The sequence below is a fragment of the Neolamprologus brichardi genome, chromosome 7, assembly GCF_056152115.1.
Source record: "Neolamprologus brichardi isolate AB-2024 chromosome 7, ASM5615211v1, whole genome shotgun sequence".
NCBI lineage: Eukaryota > Metazoa > Chordata > Actinopteri > Cichliformes > Cichlidae > Neolamprologus > Neolamprologus brichardi.
In genome coordinates this window covers 5,862,067-5,883,564 of record NC_142110.1, presented here as the reverse complement: position 1 = coordinate 5,883,564, position 21,498 = coordinate 5,862,067, and the positions used below count along the sequence as shown (strand labels likewise).

General features: G+C 41.7%; 1 protein-coding gene across 1 annotated transcript in view; it reads right to left on the bottom strand.

Moving 5' to 3' along the window:
* The window catches only part of LOC102778975 (ankyrin repeat and BTB domain containing 2b), a 46,515-nt gene extending 25,624 nt beyond the window's left edge, over window positions 1–20,891 (bottom strand). The window contains exon 1 of the mRNA XM_087842940.1: window positions 19,480–20,891. Within this exon, the coding sequence (XP_087699066.1) occupies window positions 19,480–20,371 (892 nt within the window). The 5' untranslated portion in view covers window positions 20,372–20,891. The remainder of the gene's footprint in view (window positions 1–19,479) is intronic.
* Window positions 20,892–21,498: the final 607 nt, after the last annotated feature.

Below are 21,498 nucleotides of genomic sequence, written 5' to 3'. Positions count from 1 at the left end.
AGGAGTGGCAGGATTCAGCAGGGCTGGCTTCGGTTTCCCACAGACTTGAAAATATCACATTAAGCTCCACACAACCAGCCCTAATCCTAAACATGACTTCAGCTTTCTCCCTTTATCCTCTGCCTTCCTCTGCTCTCTCTCTAATCATGTTTTATATTTTACACTCCAGGCTGACTGTGGTGCCTGGGGTGAGCTCGTTTTATTCAGAACTCCCCTTTTCCATATGCTTCATATAGTGTGCAGGAAAGGGACACTATAGCTCTATTATTGGATGACTTGTTTTATAGGGTTTGCTGGCTTATTGTACAGTACTCAGGCTGTAACTGAGCACAGGGAAGCTGGTCTTGTTTCTCTAATGACACAGGATGATTGTCATTACGCACACATATAAACATAACCTCAAATCCACCCTCTTGTAATCAATGCCCACAAGGTGAAGCCCTTAAACAAAAATACAAAAACAAAACAGGAAAAATAGAGGAGTGCAAGTATAATAGGAGCAGTGTAACTGTGCTTAGGTTTATAGACAAGTTCTCATTATTGTCCTTTTTAAACATCAGATCCATCCGCTGAGTGTTTATCTTATGGTCTTAATAAGAGTGGACATTATTGCCTGTAACAGATCAAGGGCTGGCCTTTTAAAAAGAGAAACAGTTAACCTCCTCATGGGCTGTAGGCTGGGCAAACGCGTACAAATTGTGTACGTGTTTGCATGTGAGTGTGTGTTTGCGCTAATTGCTCCCTTTCTGTCTCTGTGATCAGCTCATTTTCTCTCAGCTGGAACTTGAGAGTAGGAACAAAGAGCCAGTCAGTTTGGATGGCAGACAACATGATGATTGAGCAACGGTCTGAACCTGAACTCGACACTGACTCAACTCTCAGGAGCACATGCTAACAAAAATGAAACAATATTACAACAATCACAATCCTCAAGAGAGTGTGTGTGTGTGTGTGTGCGACCAGTGGATGATCTGATATCCTCGTGTTGGTGTTGTTCCCAGATCATCATGAAAATGTTCCAGGATCAACATTGCAAGTGACCAATCAGAATGTTGTGACGTTATTCTTTTGCGCACCAACCCATTCGTGCATTTATGAAATTCCAATGTTGCAAGGACAATATCAGTTCTGCTTAGCGTTTATTAAAGGGTTAGGGTCCGTTGATCGGCGGACAAAGGCGGTTTCTCGCAGCTTAAGTACAGTTTTTTGTTTTACGCCAGTTTTTCCCGAAGTCGCAAAAGTATGACATCACAACATTCTGATTGGTCACTTGCAATGTTGATCCTGGAACAACCTTTAGTATGATGATCTGGGAACAACACCAACACGAGGATATCAGATCGTGCGCGACGAGTGATGGATGCTTAAAGCCAGAACTTTGAAGGTTAAACGCGATTTTTAGCTGGCAGGACCAATTCACAGCTTCACTGATGATGTGCATGAATCCACTACCTTAGTTTGAATTTGATTGACATAAACGCAGTACTTCTGCCACCATTAAATTATCACACTACCCCCAAAATAAACATGAAGATGACGACAGAAATAACCCCCAGCAGCACGAGGCGGTTCGATGCACATGGAACTGTTTAATTATCACTTCAATCCCTCTCTATGTCTAACGCCTTTAAAAAACATTTTGTGACTCACCATTTATTAGACTGAGCTTCTAATTTCTCTCAGCTCCCTGATTTATTGTTTCTTTAAAACACACTAAATTTAGCATTCACAAATTAGTCTGGGCAATAATTAACACAATTTCAAGAGTGGCGTCCACAGACAGTCACACTTTCAAAAGCTTGAGGAGATAAGTTCACACACCGTATCCCTCTGAATGTCTGTGTTCAGATAGAAACTTTTTTCTACTGCAGCATGGTTCTCATAATCCAAGTAGTGGTTTTGATAGTTAGGCTTTGGAGTCTGATGTTTTCAAAGAATCGGATCCAAATTCCCCCTTGTAAATCTAAAGCAGTTTTCTGCTGATTAACATTCCGGGTTTGCCCAGGCAGCGAGCAAAATCATGATGCAGTGAGTCAAACTGGGGGCTGGAAACAAGGCTGGTGGGGTGGTGGGTAGATTACGATAAGTACTGTAGGTCCTCTCACTCTTTCAATCACTGCTTTGCTTCCTTATCTTTGTCACTTCTAAGCTAAATCTGTTTCCCCCTCACTGAAACAAACTGATACAGAGGGCGGCAATCAATCAGATCCTGTTTTAAGCAACACAACATCCAAAAATAGTGAACAAAAAATCAAGATAAGTGAAACAGTAGAAACAAACCTTTTGTCATTCAGCATTATCAAGAAGAGCTCCACGTTTTGCATACTGCTCGTATATTCTAGTTGTATACAACTGCATCATAAAATATTCTGTGATTACAACAACATAGTCTGTGTAACGTGTAGCACCCAAACAAAGTAAAGTAACTCGAGCAAAGACACTTTTAGTTTAAGTGATTAAAAACTCCGGAGTCAGCGCAATGAATGTGGAAGGCTATGATGTCTCTTAAAGACAATAAAGGATTTGTAGAGTAGTGCTGCATTAACCCTCTTCCTACTACACATTCCAATTAAACCTGCATTAAGAAAGGACGACCCACAGACATCCCATTATAGCCTGCCATTGGTGAGATAAATACAGAGGATGAATGTGCATCATTTCATGGACATTACAACTCATCAGCATTTCTCAGCAGCAGTGAGTGAACAAGGCTGAGCTTTGCTCAAAAGGCCAGCGGTTCTTTGTGTGGCGTAATTAGCAGGGCCGCGTCCATTTACATCTGTCTGCCTTTACAGGCCACTGATGACAACAACAACTGTCCTCAGTACAAAAAGACAGGAGATAGTTCGATACTGGGAGGGGATGCACAGTTGTAACGTTGTACTTTGAAAGTGGACAGAGCACCTCATGCAATTAGTCAGGAAATCGATGTCAGTGATGGAACATCTGCAATATTGTAAATCAATGGGCCACCCCAACCTCAGGCACAAATGATGACATTGTGATAAATGTGCTTGCTCCAGTCTGGCCACACACATAAACACAGAAATTGTATGCACCAATCACTGACATGTCATAAAGAGCACAAATGATGGGGTCATGTGTCAGTCTCGCAGATGATCAGAGCACTAAATGTCCTCCGTCTGTGCGACCTGGGTGCGTTAGGGACCGGCAGGGTGTGTCAAGATGTCGACCTCTTTAGCAAGACGTAGTAAAATAGCTTTAACCGGACCAGTCGCTTTATTCAATATGCTCTATGACCCATCTGACGCCCACTGAGGTTTACAGCTCACCTATGACCCCAGCACACCCCTTATCCGCCCCTTCACACACACGGAACATAGAGGGAGTGTCCACACTTCCAAAACAAAGCCGACTAAAAGACCATTCTTGTATTCAGTTATGTAATCTCTTGACCCCAAACTCTTCACATACATAAAGCCACAACTGGACACACAAAGACACACATCCACCCTCTTTTGTGTTCATGAGGTAGCAAGTGTCCACGTGGTGGTCAGCAATACAGGAGACACGTAAAAGCTAAACAAAGCGTCATTGTGTCTTTACTCGACTTACAAACATGCCGATGGCATAGTGGTGGTGGTGGGCACGGAGTTTGGGAGTTCTTGTGTTATCTACTCTGTTTTCCTTAAATATGCTCAAAATGAGAAACTGAGAAAAGAACTTACTAACTTTGTGGTAATCTGCATATATGTGAAACCACAATGCCCTTCTGTACTAAAACTGAAAATACAGATACAGTGTCCACTCCAGCGTTTCTCCGCTTCCTGTAGAAACGATGACTGTGCTTCTCTGCATTTCTGAACTTGAGTTCCCATTTTGTGTCATGAGCAGTGTTGGTCAAGTTACTTGAAAAAAGTAATCAGTAACTAATTACTGATTACTTCCCCAAAAAAGTAATCATGTTACTTTACTGATTACTTATTTTCAAAAGTAATTAATTACTTAGTTACTTTTTAAAAACACGATTTACAACCTGAATAGGTGATAAAGCGATAGATCTTTCAGCCCAATTCTACTTTTTCTACATAATCCATCATACAAAATGTAATCAGATGGAAAAGTCTCTTTTTAAAACTTGTTTTATTAGTTTTAATCTTTTAACTTTATGCATCAAGCAAAAATAAAATTATATGCAACATTCTCTGACTGGAAGAAATTTGTTCAACATTTAAACCTATTTTCTGCACATTCCAGCACATGAAATAATTTTTTTGTGTGTGTGTGTGTGTTTACACTCACTCTTTCAAATAGATGCAAGTAAAACACAGCAGAAAATAAATAAAGTCAAAGACTCAGCGGTCCTTTTGCTCTATTTTCACCTGTAAAGCAGGAGTAGGGTGGGCGAAGGTTTACCCTGGTGCAGGTGTGCTGCAGCGGTCAGTGGAAGAATCCGCGAGTTTCTCTGTGAATTTCCCATTACGTCGTAGCGCACTTGGCGTTTGCTCGGAAGTTTAGGGGGTTTTTTTCGCTGTAAAAAGAAGTTTTCTTCCCACACACAGCGGACACTAATGTTTTTGCGACTTTTTATGGAATCAAACTCAAAGTAAGGTCAGTACTTCCACGCTTTAAACGCTGCACGCTCATACTCTCTCCGCACTCGATATATTATCCATTGTTGCTCTGCACACAGCTGTTTTCACAAACGTCGCACTTGCGTATGTCACTGTCATGAGACATTCTCGCAAAAAAATCAAGGTTTTAGTAACGCAGTAACGCAGTAACGCAGCGTTCCTACGGGAAAGTAACGGTAATCTAATTACCATTTTTGCAATAGTAATCCCTTACTTTACTCGTTACTTGAAAAAAGTAATCGGATTACAGTAACGCTTTACAAGTAACGCGTTACTGCCCATCTCTGGTCATGAGTGTGAGAAAAAGAAAGAATGAATAGAAAGAAATAGAAATAACGAACAAAGAAAGAAAATTAAAGCACCGGGCTGTGTGAATCTGGTCACTCGGTTTATTTTTGTGCACCTCAAGATATAACAAGACATGAAAAAGCATAAATCTCTGTCTGGTGTTCCCCATTTATTTCTTATTTCTGTACTTCTGACTAACTGCAAGCCGGCCAAATATCACAAAAAGCAGTCAGTGTTAATATTTCTGGTTAAATAAGAAAATGACTCCACTAAGAAACACAAATACTGCAGCAATTATGTTAAGTCAGCATTATTTTGTAGCACAGAGTAACCAAACAGTGATGTGTGTCCAGCACAAATATTTCAGAAGTCTATGATGAGTTTGTGTTGCTTCTTCTCTATAGGGGGCACCTGCTCACACATTCCACAGCGGCAATCACGGGAGCTACACAAATAAAGTTGTGGGAGGTGAGCATGTGTGTATACAGGGGGTTATGTTTGTTACTGCGTTCCCAGCTGTTGCTTCTGCAAGTGCTATAGACAAGCTTCGCTCATTCAGTCTCCTTTAAATGTTACTAGGAGTTCATTTTAGCAACTTAACGTGAGATTTACCTCTGAGGTATGTTTTGTGGGGCTTTCCGCTATTGTAGCTCTGTGAGTATGAATGTGTGTGTCAATACGTAGGTCAAGATGAGTCTCTTCCACGGGTCTCTGTGGACCACCCACTGAAGCCCCGTGCTCTAAGCAGCAGATGGGGAAAAAGGCAAGCATCCCAGACAAGATATCACAAGAGACTGTTGCCTTTCTCAATCTCTGCTTCTTACAACTGCAAAACCAGAATACTTTAACAAACGGAGGATTGTAAGAAGTACAAAGCATGCAATGGATGAAGCCAATTTGCCTTTAAAGAGATTAATAGCTTTGGCAACTAGTGTGTGTGTGTGTGTGTGTATACACATTTCTTCCTGAGCATAGCAGAAGACCCGGTCACTTTACTTCAGCTGACTTTCCCACACTGCTACCCAAAGCCACAATGGCTAAATAATAACTGACAGTCTGTTAGCCCTTCCTAACACAAACACGCAAAAACTCACGCCCTGGCACACATGTGAATTTTAAATTACCGACTGTATCCTTTACAGAAATTAATATAACCTGGCAGGAAACAAATGATAAATCATCGTGACTGACACTGCTTGAAACATATTCGCAATCTTAACAAAATCAGAGGGTATAGCGAGCGGAGAAAAGTTTCCAAATTGCTGTACAGTAAACCCACTCAGACCTGTAATATGTGCTGAGTGTTGGGCTCAAACCACCATGGGTATTGTTAGTAAATCATGACTATTGAGAGGTGCTAGCCACATCCTGACCACACACAATAAAACACACACACACACCCCTCTACCCTTCCCAGAGAGAAATAACTGCCCAACAGCCAGAGACGCTTTAAACAGGGTGGTGTGCGCGTGGGTGTGTGAGTCTTGTAGAGGAATGTTTATGTGTAACAAATTTGGGGAGAGGACTGTTATTGCGTGCACACATGCACACATCCAATACGAATGAACAACCTATTTTCAGTCTCCCGTTCTATATGCTGCTATAGTCTGACTGCGTGTGATGATGACAGCTGAGCATATGCACGGGTCTCGCCATCTTTATTCACAACCCCTGCGATTCTTTCTTGACAGGCGTTCACTGGGCAAAATCTCTACTTTCTGCCCCATAATTCAACAGTTTTTAAAACTCTCTCTAACTTTTAGTTCTTGCACTTCCTGTCCCATTCCAAGACAAACAATAATGCTTGCTTTGCCCACACGGGAAACCCCATAACCACATATGGCTAGACAGACAGAAGGAAAGGTTCATGGGATATTTCATTCAACTGCTTGCCAAGTGTTCAGAGTTGGGTCTTGGAATACCTAACCTCATAGGTTTAACACACACGCACGGGCACACACGCACACACACACAGTGTTTCCTTACCCTTGAACAATTCCCAGGCTCCAATTTCAGCCCCCATGCAATCTCAGAAGGGTGTTCAGAAACAGCAGAGTGATAACAAGCAACATTTTTACCTTCAACCACTTGAATGAAACATGAAGAAAACAGAACATAAGATAATAATGATGAGATCTAGTGTACAGAAGGAATTCTACATAAAGACAGTGATATATATTTGTATATATTTATATATATATAAAAAAAGAAAGATTTTTCTGGTCCACTGCTGAAAGCCAGGGTTAACCTAGCAGTCAAGATCTATACAATATGATACCCAGAGATCGCTAAATATATTTAAAATAAGACCTCTTGGGTGTGTTTTCATGTGAACATAATTATGCTTTCCCCAGTCATCCTCTCTGGGTAGCAGGAGTCTGCAGGAGTGTGCGATACAGATTTGCGTGGGAAGTCTCTGGCTGACCTTTGGCCAGGGGTACTTGGCAAGACAGAACTAGAGATGAGAAAAGAAAGAAAAAGAAGGCAAAACGGGGAGGAAAAGGGTTTGGAAGGTAGAAGACGAGGAGGAGTGATTCCTTGATTTTGGTTTTACACTGTGGTGACACACAAACCATCTTGCAGAAATGCAAATGAACTCATACATAACAAAGGCAACCACAGAAAAAAAGCCAGAGAGTGTTAAACGGAAAGTTGCATGCAGTGTATGAGCCCGGGCATGAATAGCACTTGACCTGTCAGCTAACTGCTGACCTCACGACTCTGTAGCTACTAACACAAGTTGGCCAGAGGGTAATTATGGGCTACAGAGCAGCAGTCCACAAGAGCCAAGAACCACTAGGCAGGTTCAGCTGGGTTTTTGTCCCTCAGGCCTGCTTTTCTCACTGTGCAATTCACTACTTTTGAGTAAGTCCATAATTTATTCCTCAGTATGGACACGTTAAATTATTTTAAAACACACATTCATAACCATCTCTCTTCCTGTCTGCTGGCAAATTGTCCCGAAATCAAAGCTCAATACAAATCTATCATTCAATCACTGTCTCACACATACAAAACACTATGTCACTGGTTTCCTTGTAATTAGATGATGAAGACTCTCGCAGTAACGCAGAGTAGCAAGCGTGACTGATAGATGGAGCCTTTGGGAAGCTTGCAGGGGTCAGGGCGAGCAGAAGCTTAAATCAAGTTGTTCTTTCCCAGCATGGCGCTGGAGATTACAGCTATCCATTCAGATATGATGGATGTAAAGAATGTGTGTTTTCTTTTCCACTTTCCTTTCCTGAAAAGCAACAGATATCACATAGAGATCCCCAATGAGGTTAAGAGGTACTTGCTATCACAGCTCCATTCAGAAAACAAATAAACCCGCTCCATGCTGATAGTGTCGATTCCTTTCTATCTGTGTCTGCCCATTTGCTACTTATCAGACTGTGCTTATATCTCTGGTGTTTTTGATTTGTTTTGTCTTAGCGTGCAAGTGTGTTCTGTTTGAGTTATCTTTGTATTTTCAGACAGCAAGATAGAGCCACAATGTTATCAGAGTCAGAGAAGCACCAAGACTTCTCCTTCCTCAGTCTCCACATTTCTTCTCAGGCCTCTGTCGTATGTACATTCTCCCTCGTTCCCCTGACATCAGGCTGGCTGGACTGTGGAGCCTGCCTGCAGACCTCATGTCAAAACAAAGCCTTTCAGCAAAGCAAATTAAGGCAGTTATGTTGAAATGTTTGCATGGCACCACCTGAAAGAGTAAAAGCTGTTCTTTTTGGCTGGGGCTCGGCTAACTGGCTGGGTGTTGGCGTTGCAATATTTATGACTTGCTAACCCTCGGGCTGACTCCCTCCCCACTGCAAGCCTTAAACTCGCAACACATACGCCCCCTGCATCTCCATCACGCAGACAGACACACCCTTTCTTAGCACCTGACTGGAGTACTGAAAGGCTCCTTCTGTGGTCGAGGCATTTCCTGCCAGGCTATAGACAAGTATGTAATTGCTCGGGCATTTGTCTAATGGAAAGTCATGTTGACCACCTCCACAACCTTATTTTTTCACCTCTGTTAACTGGGTAGGTTTTAGATTTTAATTTATTTGAATGAGCTTTTGAGAATTCCTTTATAAGACTTATTAACCGAAGCGCCACAAGGCTATATGCGGTGCGTGGTCTAATATCTAATGCAAAGCGTGTGGAAATAAGAATGGGCTATAATTAGTCACACTTGTATTTACAGGCCACGCTGGTGGAAGAAATGTCTAATCCTAACACGTTTAAAAATCCCATTGGGCTCGTGGAGAGTTAAACCAAATTAGGTTTGATGAGCTGATGAATGTGTTGGCATTGAGGCTGTTTTCTGAGGCTGTAATTTGCTCCTAGAAGTCTAAAAGAGGGGAAAATATTGAGTATTTGAGTTTAACTCGTGCTCTGTTTAACTCCTGTCTGACTCACTTCCTCTACAGCCGCTCCATGCATAGACAAAAGCAATACAAACTCACTTCAGATCACTGAAGATACTAATAGACCAATTCACATTCAGAGAGAATGCAAGCTAGACTGCAGAATTAATCAATGCCAATAAATAAATGAAAAAAACAATAAAACTGGATCACTGTCCACCCTTTTTCTTAAGCCCTTAACTATTAGATTTTTTTTTAAAGGTTACATTTCTCTGAACACGTTCAACAAAGCATCCTTTCACTGGTATAAAATTCCTACCACATAACACGCTTTCCCCTCCGCAGCTCAGATTATATCGGTCCTGGAGAGGAAATAGTGCTGGTGTCCAGCACTGTCTGTGACCCAGCAGTGACACACAGATGGCCAACACAACACAGAAACAGAGAGAGCAGATGTGGCTAAAAACACAGAGGCCATCAATTCGCAGACCACATGCAGTCAAACACACACTTCCATGGACATGGGCCCACATATGTACACAGTTAAATACAGATGTAGCCCAAATAAGCGGGATCGTGCCCAAGGAACAAATCCAGTGCAGACACATTGTAACAGAGTGTTAGGTCAGAATTTTCTTAACAGCAATAGCATTTAAGTCCTACAAACACAACAGAGACAAAACCTATGTATAATGGCTTTCAAAGGAAATGCATGGTGATTATGTATAACTAGGAGTCTTTAAAGTCTGGAACTTGATGATGATGTCCCCACAAACTAATCTAACCGTTCATGTCCAAAAACATACCTCTTAAATCAAATTGTATGTCAGATATTCTTAAAGTCATACTTTTATTTCATCAAATGCATTTCATTGTCGGCTCTTCCTAATAGTCAACATCCTCTTTTGGTTACCTGTGAGATTTGATCTGTTTATTTCAGTTTCAGGAAGGAGTACACATGTGGTGGATGTGCTGTACAGATCTTATCGACAGAAAGAGGCTTAAGTCTGGAGCAGAGGGTGTCCTGTCTTGACAGAGTCTGCTTTCCCGTGCCCACATGTGTACTCCATATGGCTCCTTCCCTGCACTAACCACAAGGGAATTCCAGGAAACCTAACTGTACATGGTTTTGGTCTAAATATGCTGTGTGCTGCGGTGGCTCTTTTAATCACCACATATCCATGTGGATGACCGTGACCCAACAGGTGATGTTTTTAGAAGATGGCACTGCTTGTTAGAAGGTTTCAGATGCAAAAAAAAAAAAGAAAGAGAGAAGATATACAGCAGTAGGATTGGATAGAGAAAAATAACATAAATGTGCCAGAAAAGACTGGAATATGACTACCTGATATGCTGTTACAGAGGTAAGTAAGTAAGTAGGTAAGTAAATAAATAAACAGAGATGGGCAGCGTTACTGTAACGCAGTAACGCACGCGTTACTGTAATCCGATTACTCTTTCAAGTAACGAGTAAAGTAAGGGATTACTATTGCAAAAACGGTAATTAGATTACCGTTACTTTCCCGTAGGAACGCTGCGTTACTGCGTTACTAAAACCGTGATTTTCTTGCGAGAATGTCTCATGACAGTGACGTGAGCGAGTGCGACGTTGGTGACAACAGCTGTGTGCAGATCAACAATGGATCATATATCGAGTGCGGGAGAGAGTATGAGCGTGCAGCGTTTAAAGCGTGGAAGTACTGACCTTACTTTGAGTTTGATTCCGTAAAAAGTGACAAAAACATTAGTGTCCGTTGTGCGTGGGAAGAAAACTTCTTTTTACAGCGAAAAAAAACCCCTAAACTTCCAAGCAAGCACCGAGTAGCTACGACGTAATGAGAAACTCACAGAGAAACTGCCGTATCCTTCCACTGACCGCTGCGGCACACCTGCACCAGGATAAACCTCCGCCTACTCTACTCCTGCTTTACAGGTGAAAATAGAGCAAAAGGACCGCTAGTCTTTGACTTTATTTATTTTCTGCTGTGTTTTACTTGCATCTGAAAGAGTGAGTGTAAACACAAATATATATACAAATATATATATATATATATATATATATATATATATATATATATATATATATATATATATATATTTATTATGTGCTGGAATGTGCAGAAAATAGGTTTAAATGTTAAACTAATTTCTTCCAGTCAGAGAATGGTGCATATAATTAAAATTTTGCTTCATGCATAAAGTTAAAAGATTAAAACTAACAAAACAAGTTTAAAAAAGAGACTTTTCCATTTGATTACATTTTGTATGATGGATTATGTAGAAAAAGTAGAATTGGGCTGAAAGATCTATCGCTTTATCACCTATTCAGGTTGTAAATCATGTTTTTAAAAAGTAACTAAGTAACTAAGTAATTAATTACTTTTGAAAATAAGTAATCAGTAAAGTAATGGGATTACTTTTTTGGGGAAGTAATCAGTAATTAATTACTGATTACTTTTTTCAAGTAACTTGACCAACACTGTAAATAAATAACCAGATTTGATAGGCCATACCAAGAGAAACATTTCAGATGAAGCCAAAGAAGTCTGCAAATCAGCACAACTTGGGAAAGGCTTGATATATCCTGTGATGTGGGCAAAATCTGCTGAGCCTCAGAGTTTATATACGTGTTGTTGTTGATGAAGCTGCAGGCTCGACATGCAAACAAACACATTCCAGTGTCTGGTGAAGAAAGATTAGACAGTTCAGGGAAGGGAAGACTAAACAAGTAGTACCCTTACTCACGATGGCAATGATAACCAACAGCCATACTCTGCATCCATTTCTGTCACATCTTCTTGAATTCGGTGAAACAGAAGTAGACAGTCTCCACTCATCACTGTGTTTTAATGCCTTTGTTAGCTGTCACTCTGTCAGCCCTTAATCAACCATGTTGACAGATAAGGACTGCACACAGTCCTAGTATGCACACTGCAGTCCCTCTTAAAAGCACAGATACCATCAGAATCGGACTAGAGGCAGAAATGGATGAGAGTGCACGACATCAAAGCAGAGACAAGCGCAAGAAATTTCAAAGGCTGCAATGACCTACTTCTGGCATGTATGCACACAACTCCTTTAACCTGTCAAAATGGGCACTGTGCTCACTGAGCCTGACACACTTACCAAAAAGCTTGTCATAAATGCTGTTCTTGCAGTGTGCTTGCTTTTTATTTTCCATTGCTTCCATCCTATTCTCTCTATCCAACTTCTCCCTCTGGAAAATTGGCTCGTTGTTCAGGGAGTTAGAGAAACTACTCCCATCGTTAATGCAAACTATGAACCAACCTGCGAGTGATGTACTGCGAGTTGGGCCTTGGTTTGTCCCTGTGAGGAAGAAGCTGGTATGTAGAGTATAACAGCTTGTTCTAGCCATGCAATGGCAACTATTAAGCTAGCGTACTTGTGCAATTTTGTTCATCTTTTTTGTACTGTCAACTACACTGATGGGAATAGTGATACAAAGACAACAAACTACAATAAATAGTGTATTTGGATCCCGAAGGACTAAGGTGAAATACTCTACTTGTGTAAATTTGCAAATACTCGTGTGCACAGTAGTGTATGTGCATATGTAAATGAATATCAGTATGAACTCAAGTGTGACTATCTCGAGGGGATAAATCTGTGTGCACAACGGTGAGGCTGTGTTTGCTTTTCCAGTGCAATATATCTGAGATCTGCAGTCTCCACACACTGCTTCTCTGACTCTGGTGGACAAAGAGGTCACTGACAGAGTCACAAAAAGCTCCCTCTTTCAGCTTGTTTACAAAAACAACAGTTTAGACTTTAAAGGAAAGAAGAAGAAAAAAAATACTTTCCAAGCTCGGCTGAAGAACATCCAAAAGAAGCTGTGCCCTCATTCAGCACAGGCTGGAGTGATCACAGCCTTTACTTTGGCTCCCAGGCTGCATGTACACACTGGAGCAAGCCTGCACACAGACTCTAACTCTTCCTCAGCTGCAGACATTTGGCTTGGATCTACCTGGCTATATCAAGTCGACTCCAACAGATTTCACCAGAGAATGCAGCACGGAGTAATTAAATCCAATCCCTGCTCACAAAAATGTGTTTCCTCTTAAACTGCACACTTCCCGACCCTTCTCCATGCAGTCCTCCCATCTGATCTATTTGTGTGTAATTAAAACATTACAACCCAATCACCCACAAAATGGTTCTATATTGACTACAATGGCTGGCTTTAGTTTTGCTGGGGGATACAAGCTGCCGAAAGGGTGCATTCCAGCTAATGCCTATTAGCAATTACAACCATGATGCCTGGCACTGATTTTTTCAGAGTAAGAAGCAGGAAAGCTGATTATTTTAGTAGGGGTTTGTGGTTTGACGCAGACTTAGGGAGTTATTCAGAGTTTACTCTTTGGGATATCTGTGAATGGAACGAATGTTTAAAGGCAAGGCGGAACTGATCTGCACTGGCCCAGAAACAACCAAATAAAGGATTGAATGAAATATGAATAAAGAGTTTGTGTGCATCTGTGTATAGAGATATTTTTTTCTCTTGTACTTCAGCTAGAATGAATTGGTTGTGTTATTATCTTAGGTTAGGTCCTTTATAGCCACTTGATTGGGCAGATCTGACAAAAAAAAAAGTAAAAGAAACATAAGCACAGAAAGGCTACTGTAGTATAACCTCCTTAAAGGTTTCAGAAATTGGTGACCTTCTGGCTCACACCCAATCATAAATGTACATCAACAGTGGCTTTCTGATGACATGCAAATCTACACTGAACACAAAACAAACAAACATAAAAGAGGTAAAGTGCATTCTCCTGCTGAAATAGACCACTAGTATCAGGAAATACCATTGTGTTGTCGATGATCTCTAAAGATATCAAGTTAGGTGGTGCTTTGTGTCAATGTAACATCCATGTGAACATGATTTCTAAGCTGAGCTCTGCCTACAGTGTCGCACTCTCGGGTTAGGCAAATAAGTCACACTGTTTTAACTGTGGCTCCTACCTCAAAGCACACTGTGCTGTCGATCTTACGTGCTGCACAATAATGTTTAATATTTAGTATTTACTGTCATATTCATATATATCATTGTGATGTTGTTTATTCTATTACTCTCGTTTTCTTCTGCTTGTTTTCTTTTTTCTTTCTCAACAGGTGATCCAGGTGATCGATATATGTATTTTTTTTTCTGCTTATTCTGTTGGTTTTTGTTTTTTGCCCTTCTCCCCCGTCCCTCTTCTCAGCTGTTTTTTTTTCCCTTTTTCTTTCTCCCTTTTCTTTCCCCCAGTCAAGTCTGTCCCGTATTCAGCAAGTGAAAATAAAATAAACAATAAAAGGTGAATCAAATGGACCATTACGGCAAAGCTGGGATGGTCAATTTGGTAAAGTAAATCCGTTGGGCATCTTTCTTCGCCTTTAGACAATAATTCTGATGGCAAAAGAGCCAAACGGGACAGGCAAAACAAAAACAAAAAAAACAAAACACTGTTTTAACTGTTTACCATTCAGTGATGAAGCGTTTACACTTAAACACCAAAGTATAAATGGTCTCACGCAAGCGCTAAACTGCAGAGACGCGGGCAGGAGTATAAATAAAGCTGTGTCAGCCCTTACACTGAGATGATGCAATGCACTGTTGCTCCTCTTAGATATTGCTGACATTCAGGCAATGCTCCAAGATGCCTGGTTAAAGATTGCAACCATTTGCCAGCCTGTCATCCTGCTTCCCTCATTAGCTTCCCGAGCTGTAATCCCAGCCCTATGGACAGAGGAATGTGACTCTCCCATTGCACATTTTTCAGTGTAAACTAGGGGTGGGGGAAAAAAATCGATACTGTGTAGTATCGTGATATTTTGTTTGCTAATAATGTATCGATACAGGGACAGCAGAATTCGATAGTTTGTTACAAAAAAGGTTTTTGTGCTCTGACTTCAGAGCATGTTGATCCTTTGTCTGAGCAAGAATCCTGACATTCCTTCACTGTCCAAATGTGACAGTTTACTTATTTTAATTTAAGACACGTTTTATTTTAATTAAGTTTAAAACTTTTTTATTTAATGTAAAATTATATTTTGTTTTAATTTACTTTCAAATTCTTCAGTTGCTGAAGGGGCTGCATAGTTTTCATAAACTGCATAGTTCAGAATAGCTATAATTGTACCAGATGGTTGCGTTCAGTTAAGTTGGACTAGACTGTAATACAAACCGTTCAGTTTGTCAACAATAAAACTGAAATGAGAGAAAGACTGAGTGTGAGACTTTGATATTAGATAAAATGAATATTGATAAAGTTTACCTTTATGTACAGAATCTGAATATCGCAAAATATTTTTAAAAAATTGCAATAATATTGTATCGTGCATTAAGTATTGTGATAATATCGTATCGTGGGATGTATTGTGATTCCCACCTCTAGTGTAAACAGGTCAAAGAATTTTTATAAACATAACTTCCCCAGTTTGCTGACAGAATAATGGCTCATTTACCGATTTCCAATATTGAGATTAGAACTCTGAATCTAGACACAAAGGAACAGCTGCTTTCAACTTTGCAATCACTATTTGTATGTCACTTGACCTCTTTCCCATGAATATCTGCCATGCCCATCTCTTTGGTTCCACTCCCTTCAGCGATTTACTGTAAACAGTGTTAAGAAAAAACGTGACTCATGCTGCTGTAATATGATAGGAGGTACATTGCCAGAAGGCAAAATAATGTTAATACAGTTTTATTAAAAGAGAGAGGAGTTATACCTGAGGTGGTTCACAATATGAACTCCAAGATTATTGTTTGACTTTATTTTCATTAATTTAACAGACACAATCACCTGCATGAGAGGATAGGAAGTCAGTGATAGTGTCCTGGTTCAGTGCTATTGGCTTTTTACTAGTCAGACAAACCATTCGTGCCGTCATATCTGTGAAAGCATCACTCATGGTTTGCCAACAAGGGTCAGTATCCGCAAAGCCAAGTATAAGAAACCACATTTAAGTACAGTGAAACACAGCACTCTAAAGGGTTACTGTTTTTACAGCTGGGACAACACAAGCAACCACTGCAATCAGTGACACTGACCATTAGTGTGAATGCAGCCTGGTACACGCAATCACAAATAAAGCTTTAACACTAAAGCACGAGAGTCTAGTGAAGCATTAACCCCATCTACTAAAGCTGTAACACTTAGTTTTGTTGGCCCTTCAAACAAATGTCTGCCGGCAGTTTTCAAACAGGTCACCTAAATGAATCCGTGTGGATATTTAGGAAAACGGGTTTGTTGTTAATGCTTGTCTCCAACATACCCAACACTCTTGCGAGCCCTTAATATTATTAAAATTTTTAGGTTTTTTCTCCCAAAACTCAGTTTGATCCTCACCAGATTTGTGCAACAGGGGAGTGTATTTTCAGAGTGCTGGTTTCTCCATCTGTGTGACCACAGCACTGGGCTCCTCTCCCTGCATCTCTCTGCCCACTGTTCCCACGCCTCTTTATGGGCTAAATACATATTTAGGGAAACACTGAGTAGCAAATCATATGCTCTGACAGTACACCCCAAACCCAATACTAGCAGTCTTTTTACTATCTTCATGGATTTAAAGAAAGAAGAGAGAAGAAAAAAATGTTAGTACTGGACTAAGTTTATCTATCCATGTATGATAGTTTGAGCATGAAAGCTCTCTTTCACTGAGCCCCTGCTTCAGACTATACAAGTATTCACATTCAAGTTTTAGAACAGCAACCCAAATATCAAACTACTGCCCAGTGCAAAGCGTGAATGGGGCTGGTGATTGAATTTAAAGTCATGGCCCAAAATAAATGACCCTCTAGTCAACTGTTTGCAAATCTAACTACTGGACTGCTGTTACAAGCCCCTTGAGAAAACAACCATAAAGTCAGAGAAAAGCGGGAAAAAAGTCCTCCAAACACTTGAATGGTGCTCACTTGGAAATTGTCCTATTAGCCAGACCAAAGCTTAACACACATCTGTGCGCTAGACATAACGATCAATGATTTCATAGCCACTTCTACTGTCCATTAGTAAAGCTACCACTCTGCACTTTAACATGCTCCACTGTACTGTCAATACAAATTATACCAGGAAGTGCTCGCTCACGCCATTTCCTTGTGAGGAGAAATAAATGACAAATGGATTCTTCTGTATAGTCACATTGTGTATAGCGTTCAACCAGTGCTGCAGATCCATTTATATGCAAGCAAAGAAGACTAAATTGGTTTCAGGGTCTGTGTGCATGGGTGAGTCTGCAAGTGTAATGAATAAGATCCTGGCACATCACAACTGGGTTTCTCTAATGCACTCCCTGTAGACCAGAAGAAATAAACAGATAAAGATGAAGTGGATGTGTATGTGAACGCAATGGCAAAAAAAAAGGGGAGAAAGAGGGAGAGAGAGAGCCAAAAGTTAGACTAAGCATGAGAGGGCAAGAGGAAAGGAGGGAGGGAGGGAGTTTTCAGTTTTGTTATTGGAGCCGTACAAGTCATTTCTAACTTAAAGAGTTCCAGATGTGGGTCGGCCTCTGAGAAAGAGGCAGAAAGATGAAGTGAGATCAAGTGAGAGGGAGGAGTTTTAATAGAATGTGCCATGCATTCTATGTGATCAATAATCTACCCTCCCATACTGGTTTGTAAGAAGGAAATGGATATTTGTTTTTTGTTTGGGTGGTAGGCAAAAGAGGGGATGTTGCTCAGCAGTAGGGTTGCCGTTTAGGGTGTAGGGTGTCAGGTGGAAAGATGGTAGAGGGGTATGTGGCTTCCATATCCCAGATTTAGCCCTATAAAAAGCTACGGTGGTCAGAATAATAGTCTGTTGTTATTATATGCACACACACACATCACACGATGGTCTTTCTCAAGACCAGTGACTAAACTCACCAAAATAGGCCAAACCTAAGCGAAAGACATCTGGTGAAGTAATGTGACAAAAGCTGCTTTTTAACTTTTTTATGAAATAGCACCCCAGTTCAAATGTAAAACCAAACAACAGGCCTGTCTAGTGTACAGCAATGTACTGTTTATAGCACTTGCAGGCTTAAATGGAGCAGATAAATAATGATGAAGCCACTGGAAGCTGTACAGACTTTGAAATGGAAGGTAGCAGTTAATATGTGAGTGCATGCGTGTGGGAAAGTACTATCTATTACAAGCACATTGATCTCAGATCAAAAGTTGGCTGTGTTACATTAGCGTCTTCTCCACATGCACGGCACACTTGCACATAATTGTGCAAGTGTGCCTCATAATTGTATTTAATATTGACTATCTATAGTTATTTTTTCTTTCTCTCTCCCTCTGAGTTGTGTATATTGTTCCTTGGTGCGTGCATGCATCCTCAGCATTTGCTTTGACTCCCTCTGTGTTTGACTAAGCTGCACGATCACACAACAAAAGGCCATTGTGCTGCAGTAAAATAGCTCTGCTCCAGGGAGCTGGTAGTGGGCCACAAACAAAGGCTGGTTACACTGTCCCAACACAAGCTCATGCATCAACTCAACACTGGGCTGCCAAAACAGTCATGGAAAGAGCACTGTGAGTGTACTAGGGCTTAACAGAGAAGGCGGAGAAAGGGACTCGATTCAGAAGGGATGTGAGGGTGGAGGAAACAAATGGGCAGGGAGCAGGATGCACAGCTGTAGCTGGAGGAGAGAGGAGGGAGAGATGTAAGATACAGTATGCGGGGATGGTGGTGGGTGAAAGAGATCTGTCTACCAGGAGCACAGGATGAGGAAATGGAAGAAAGGGAGGATTTTAAAGGAGTGTGGCCAACACAGCGAGAGGCTGAGAGGTGAAGTCAGCGCAAACAGAGAGCTATGTCAACAGACAAGCCTCCTGCCTAGACTCTGAAGGCTCTCTGCACTCCAAACCACAACAGTAGAACACCAGAGTGACATGTGAGGACTCAATCTGGCTGGTTGAGGTTTTTTTCTCAGCAATTTGTTGTTTTGTGACTTTGGTTGAACAGAAAATGCCTTCTTTGCCCACATTAGAGGCAATTTTCTTACTCTGACAAGTCAAATAGGCAACAAATACATCAAATTCTCACGCACTAAAAGCTGCTGTTGTAATCAGCACCAGGCCACAATTAACCTTTTTCCACACATGGACTCGGAGGAAGTGGAAAGTTGTGATCAACACTCAGCAAGACCAATATGTGATACAAAAAAATAGTATGCAACAAAACATTCACTGAAGGTCCTCGCTCTATGCTATGCACTGTTAACTTAAATGCACTTTTATATACATCATTTATATTTACCATTAGCGTTCTTCCCGCAGATGAGGTGCTCATAGTGTTGCAGGACTCCCCACAGCTCCGCGTCATTGTTGACCACCCCCTCCATGGCCTCTGCACTCACCGTGGTGCACCCTGACCCCAAATCAGGCCCTGAATGACCCCTCTCGGCCATCAGCACCCGGGCACCTATCTCCTCCACCAAGGCTTCCATGCATGCAGTTAGGCATATGGCCGCATACTCGTGGATGCGCACGGAGATGCGGGTGTCCACCATCCAGCGGAAGAAGCGTCCCACAGAGAAGGAGAGGCCGCAGCGGGCGGACTTGCCTTTCCTCAATAGTTCACCGGCACTCATGCTGTACAAGGAGATGGCCTTAACTGTAGCAGAGACGCAGTAGTCGGCGAGGGCCCAGCTGAGCACCAACTTCATGGCACTCTGCACTTCGAAGCGTGTGCAACGGCAGTGCATGACGCTGAGACGTTGAGCCTCTCTGGAAATGCGGATCAGAGCCCTGCGGAGAAGGGTGGACAGCCGCCTCACAGCCTCCGGTGAGAACACAGGTGTAGTCCCCCATTTCATGCTCCCACTTTCGGCCACTTTACGCAGTATTTTGGCCACCTCCTCCTCAGTCCATGGAAACTCTTCCAGTTCAGGTAAGCGTGGACACTTGGAGAAGATGTCCTCTGGGTCTTCTGGAAGGACAGTGTTGACCGTGTCCCAGCTGTTGTTTCTGCTATTCATGGAGCCGGAGTAGTACCACCAGTTCCCCCGGTGAGGGGCCGTCATGAATGCCTGGGAGTTTGACTTTGAGGAGGACAGGCTGAGGGATTTGCAAGAGTCCCCCGCCCCGTAGCCCGAGTCCAGAGTTAGGTCCTCCAGGGTTTTCATGTGGGCATTGCTCAAGCCAGCCATTGTCGTCCAACGGCCTTCACAGAGACCTTCTGGAAGAGAGGCGAACCTCCTCAGCGGCTTACCTGCAAAGTCAGAGAAGCAGCTGACGAAACTCCTCGGCGAGCTGGACGAACCGGTTACACAGCGCAACACTTGTCAGACATGCTGTGGAGTTCAGCGTGGGACGGCGAAATACGACAACTCCTTCAGCAGACAAAGTCCTGATTGTTAGAAAGAGCAGACTGAATCAAAACTCTATTTCATTTACAAAAAGGACGGCCAGGATGATTCAAGTCGCACCCGGCTCACCTTCCCCCTGATCTCACCGGGATTTAAACTTTCCTCCGGTAACCTGTCTTTTAAGAGATGAAAACAGTCCTTCCGCGATTTCAATACAGCCAGAGTCGAGTTTACTTATAAAATAGCTCCATGTAGCCGCTCAACAGACGGAAAGTCTTTGTTTTTTTGCGTAGATAATTGTGGAAAAGTTTGAATATATATCTCTGCTCTCCTCTCACAGCTCGTCGTCACGTACAGTGAACCGGAGAGACTCGGCTGCAGATGTGCGCGAGGAGGGACTGCTGCTGAATGACAACGCGGAAGCAGCTCAAACACCAATCAGAAGACGCCCGACTCTCACCTCAGCCAATCAGAGCACACTTAAAAGCTCTCCTAAGTTGGAAAAACAAAAGTAAACTTAATTTCCCCTGAAAGAGGGATACCGTAACACTGACGTGTATGACCTACTACTGCATTTGCCCATTATCCAAGTATCACACAATGTTTCAGATATTTTGTGAGAACATTATTTTATAAATATATTATTTTGTCAAATCGAGAGCTCAAAAATACTATTAAATATGATTAAATTATTAAATACTATTCATTGTAACAGTAACAGATACATGGCACATCATCCGGTCCCTAGTTGGTTCCTCACGTTCACTCAGAAGTACACGGCTTGTTCACTGCATATTAGTCAACTGCACTGTAAGTGAAACAGATACTCTGAGCGCCTAGTAATGGTGTAAGACTTACACCATATGAGGTGAAGTTTACTTTTGACTGTACAAGGTTTAGGGTTTTCACCGAAAACTGCATTTTAAGCTTATTTAGAACAGGAAGGAAGACAGAAATACTGCAACAGC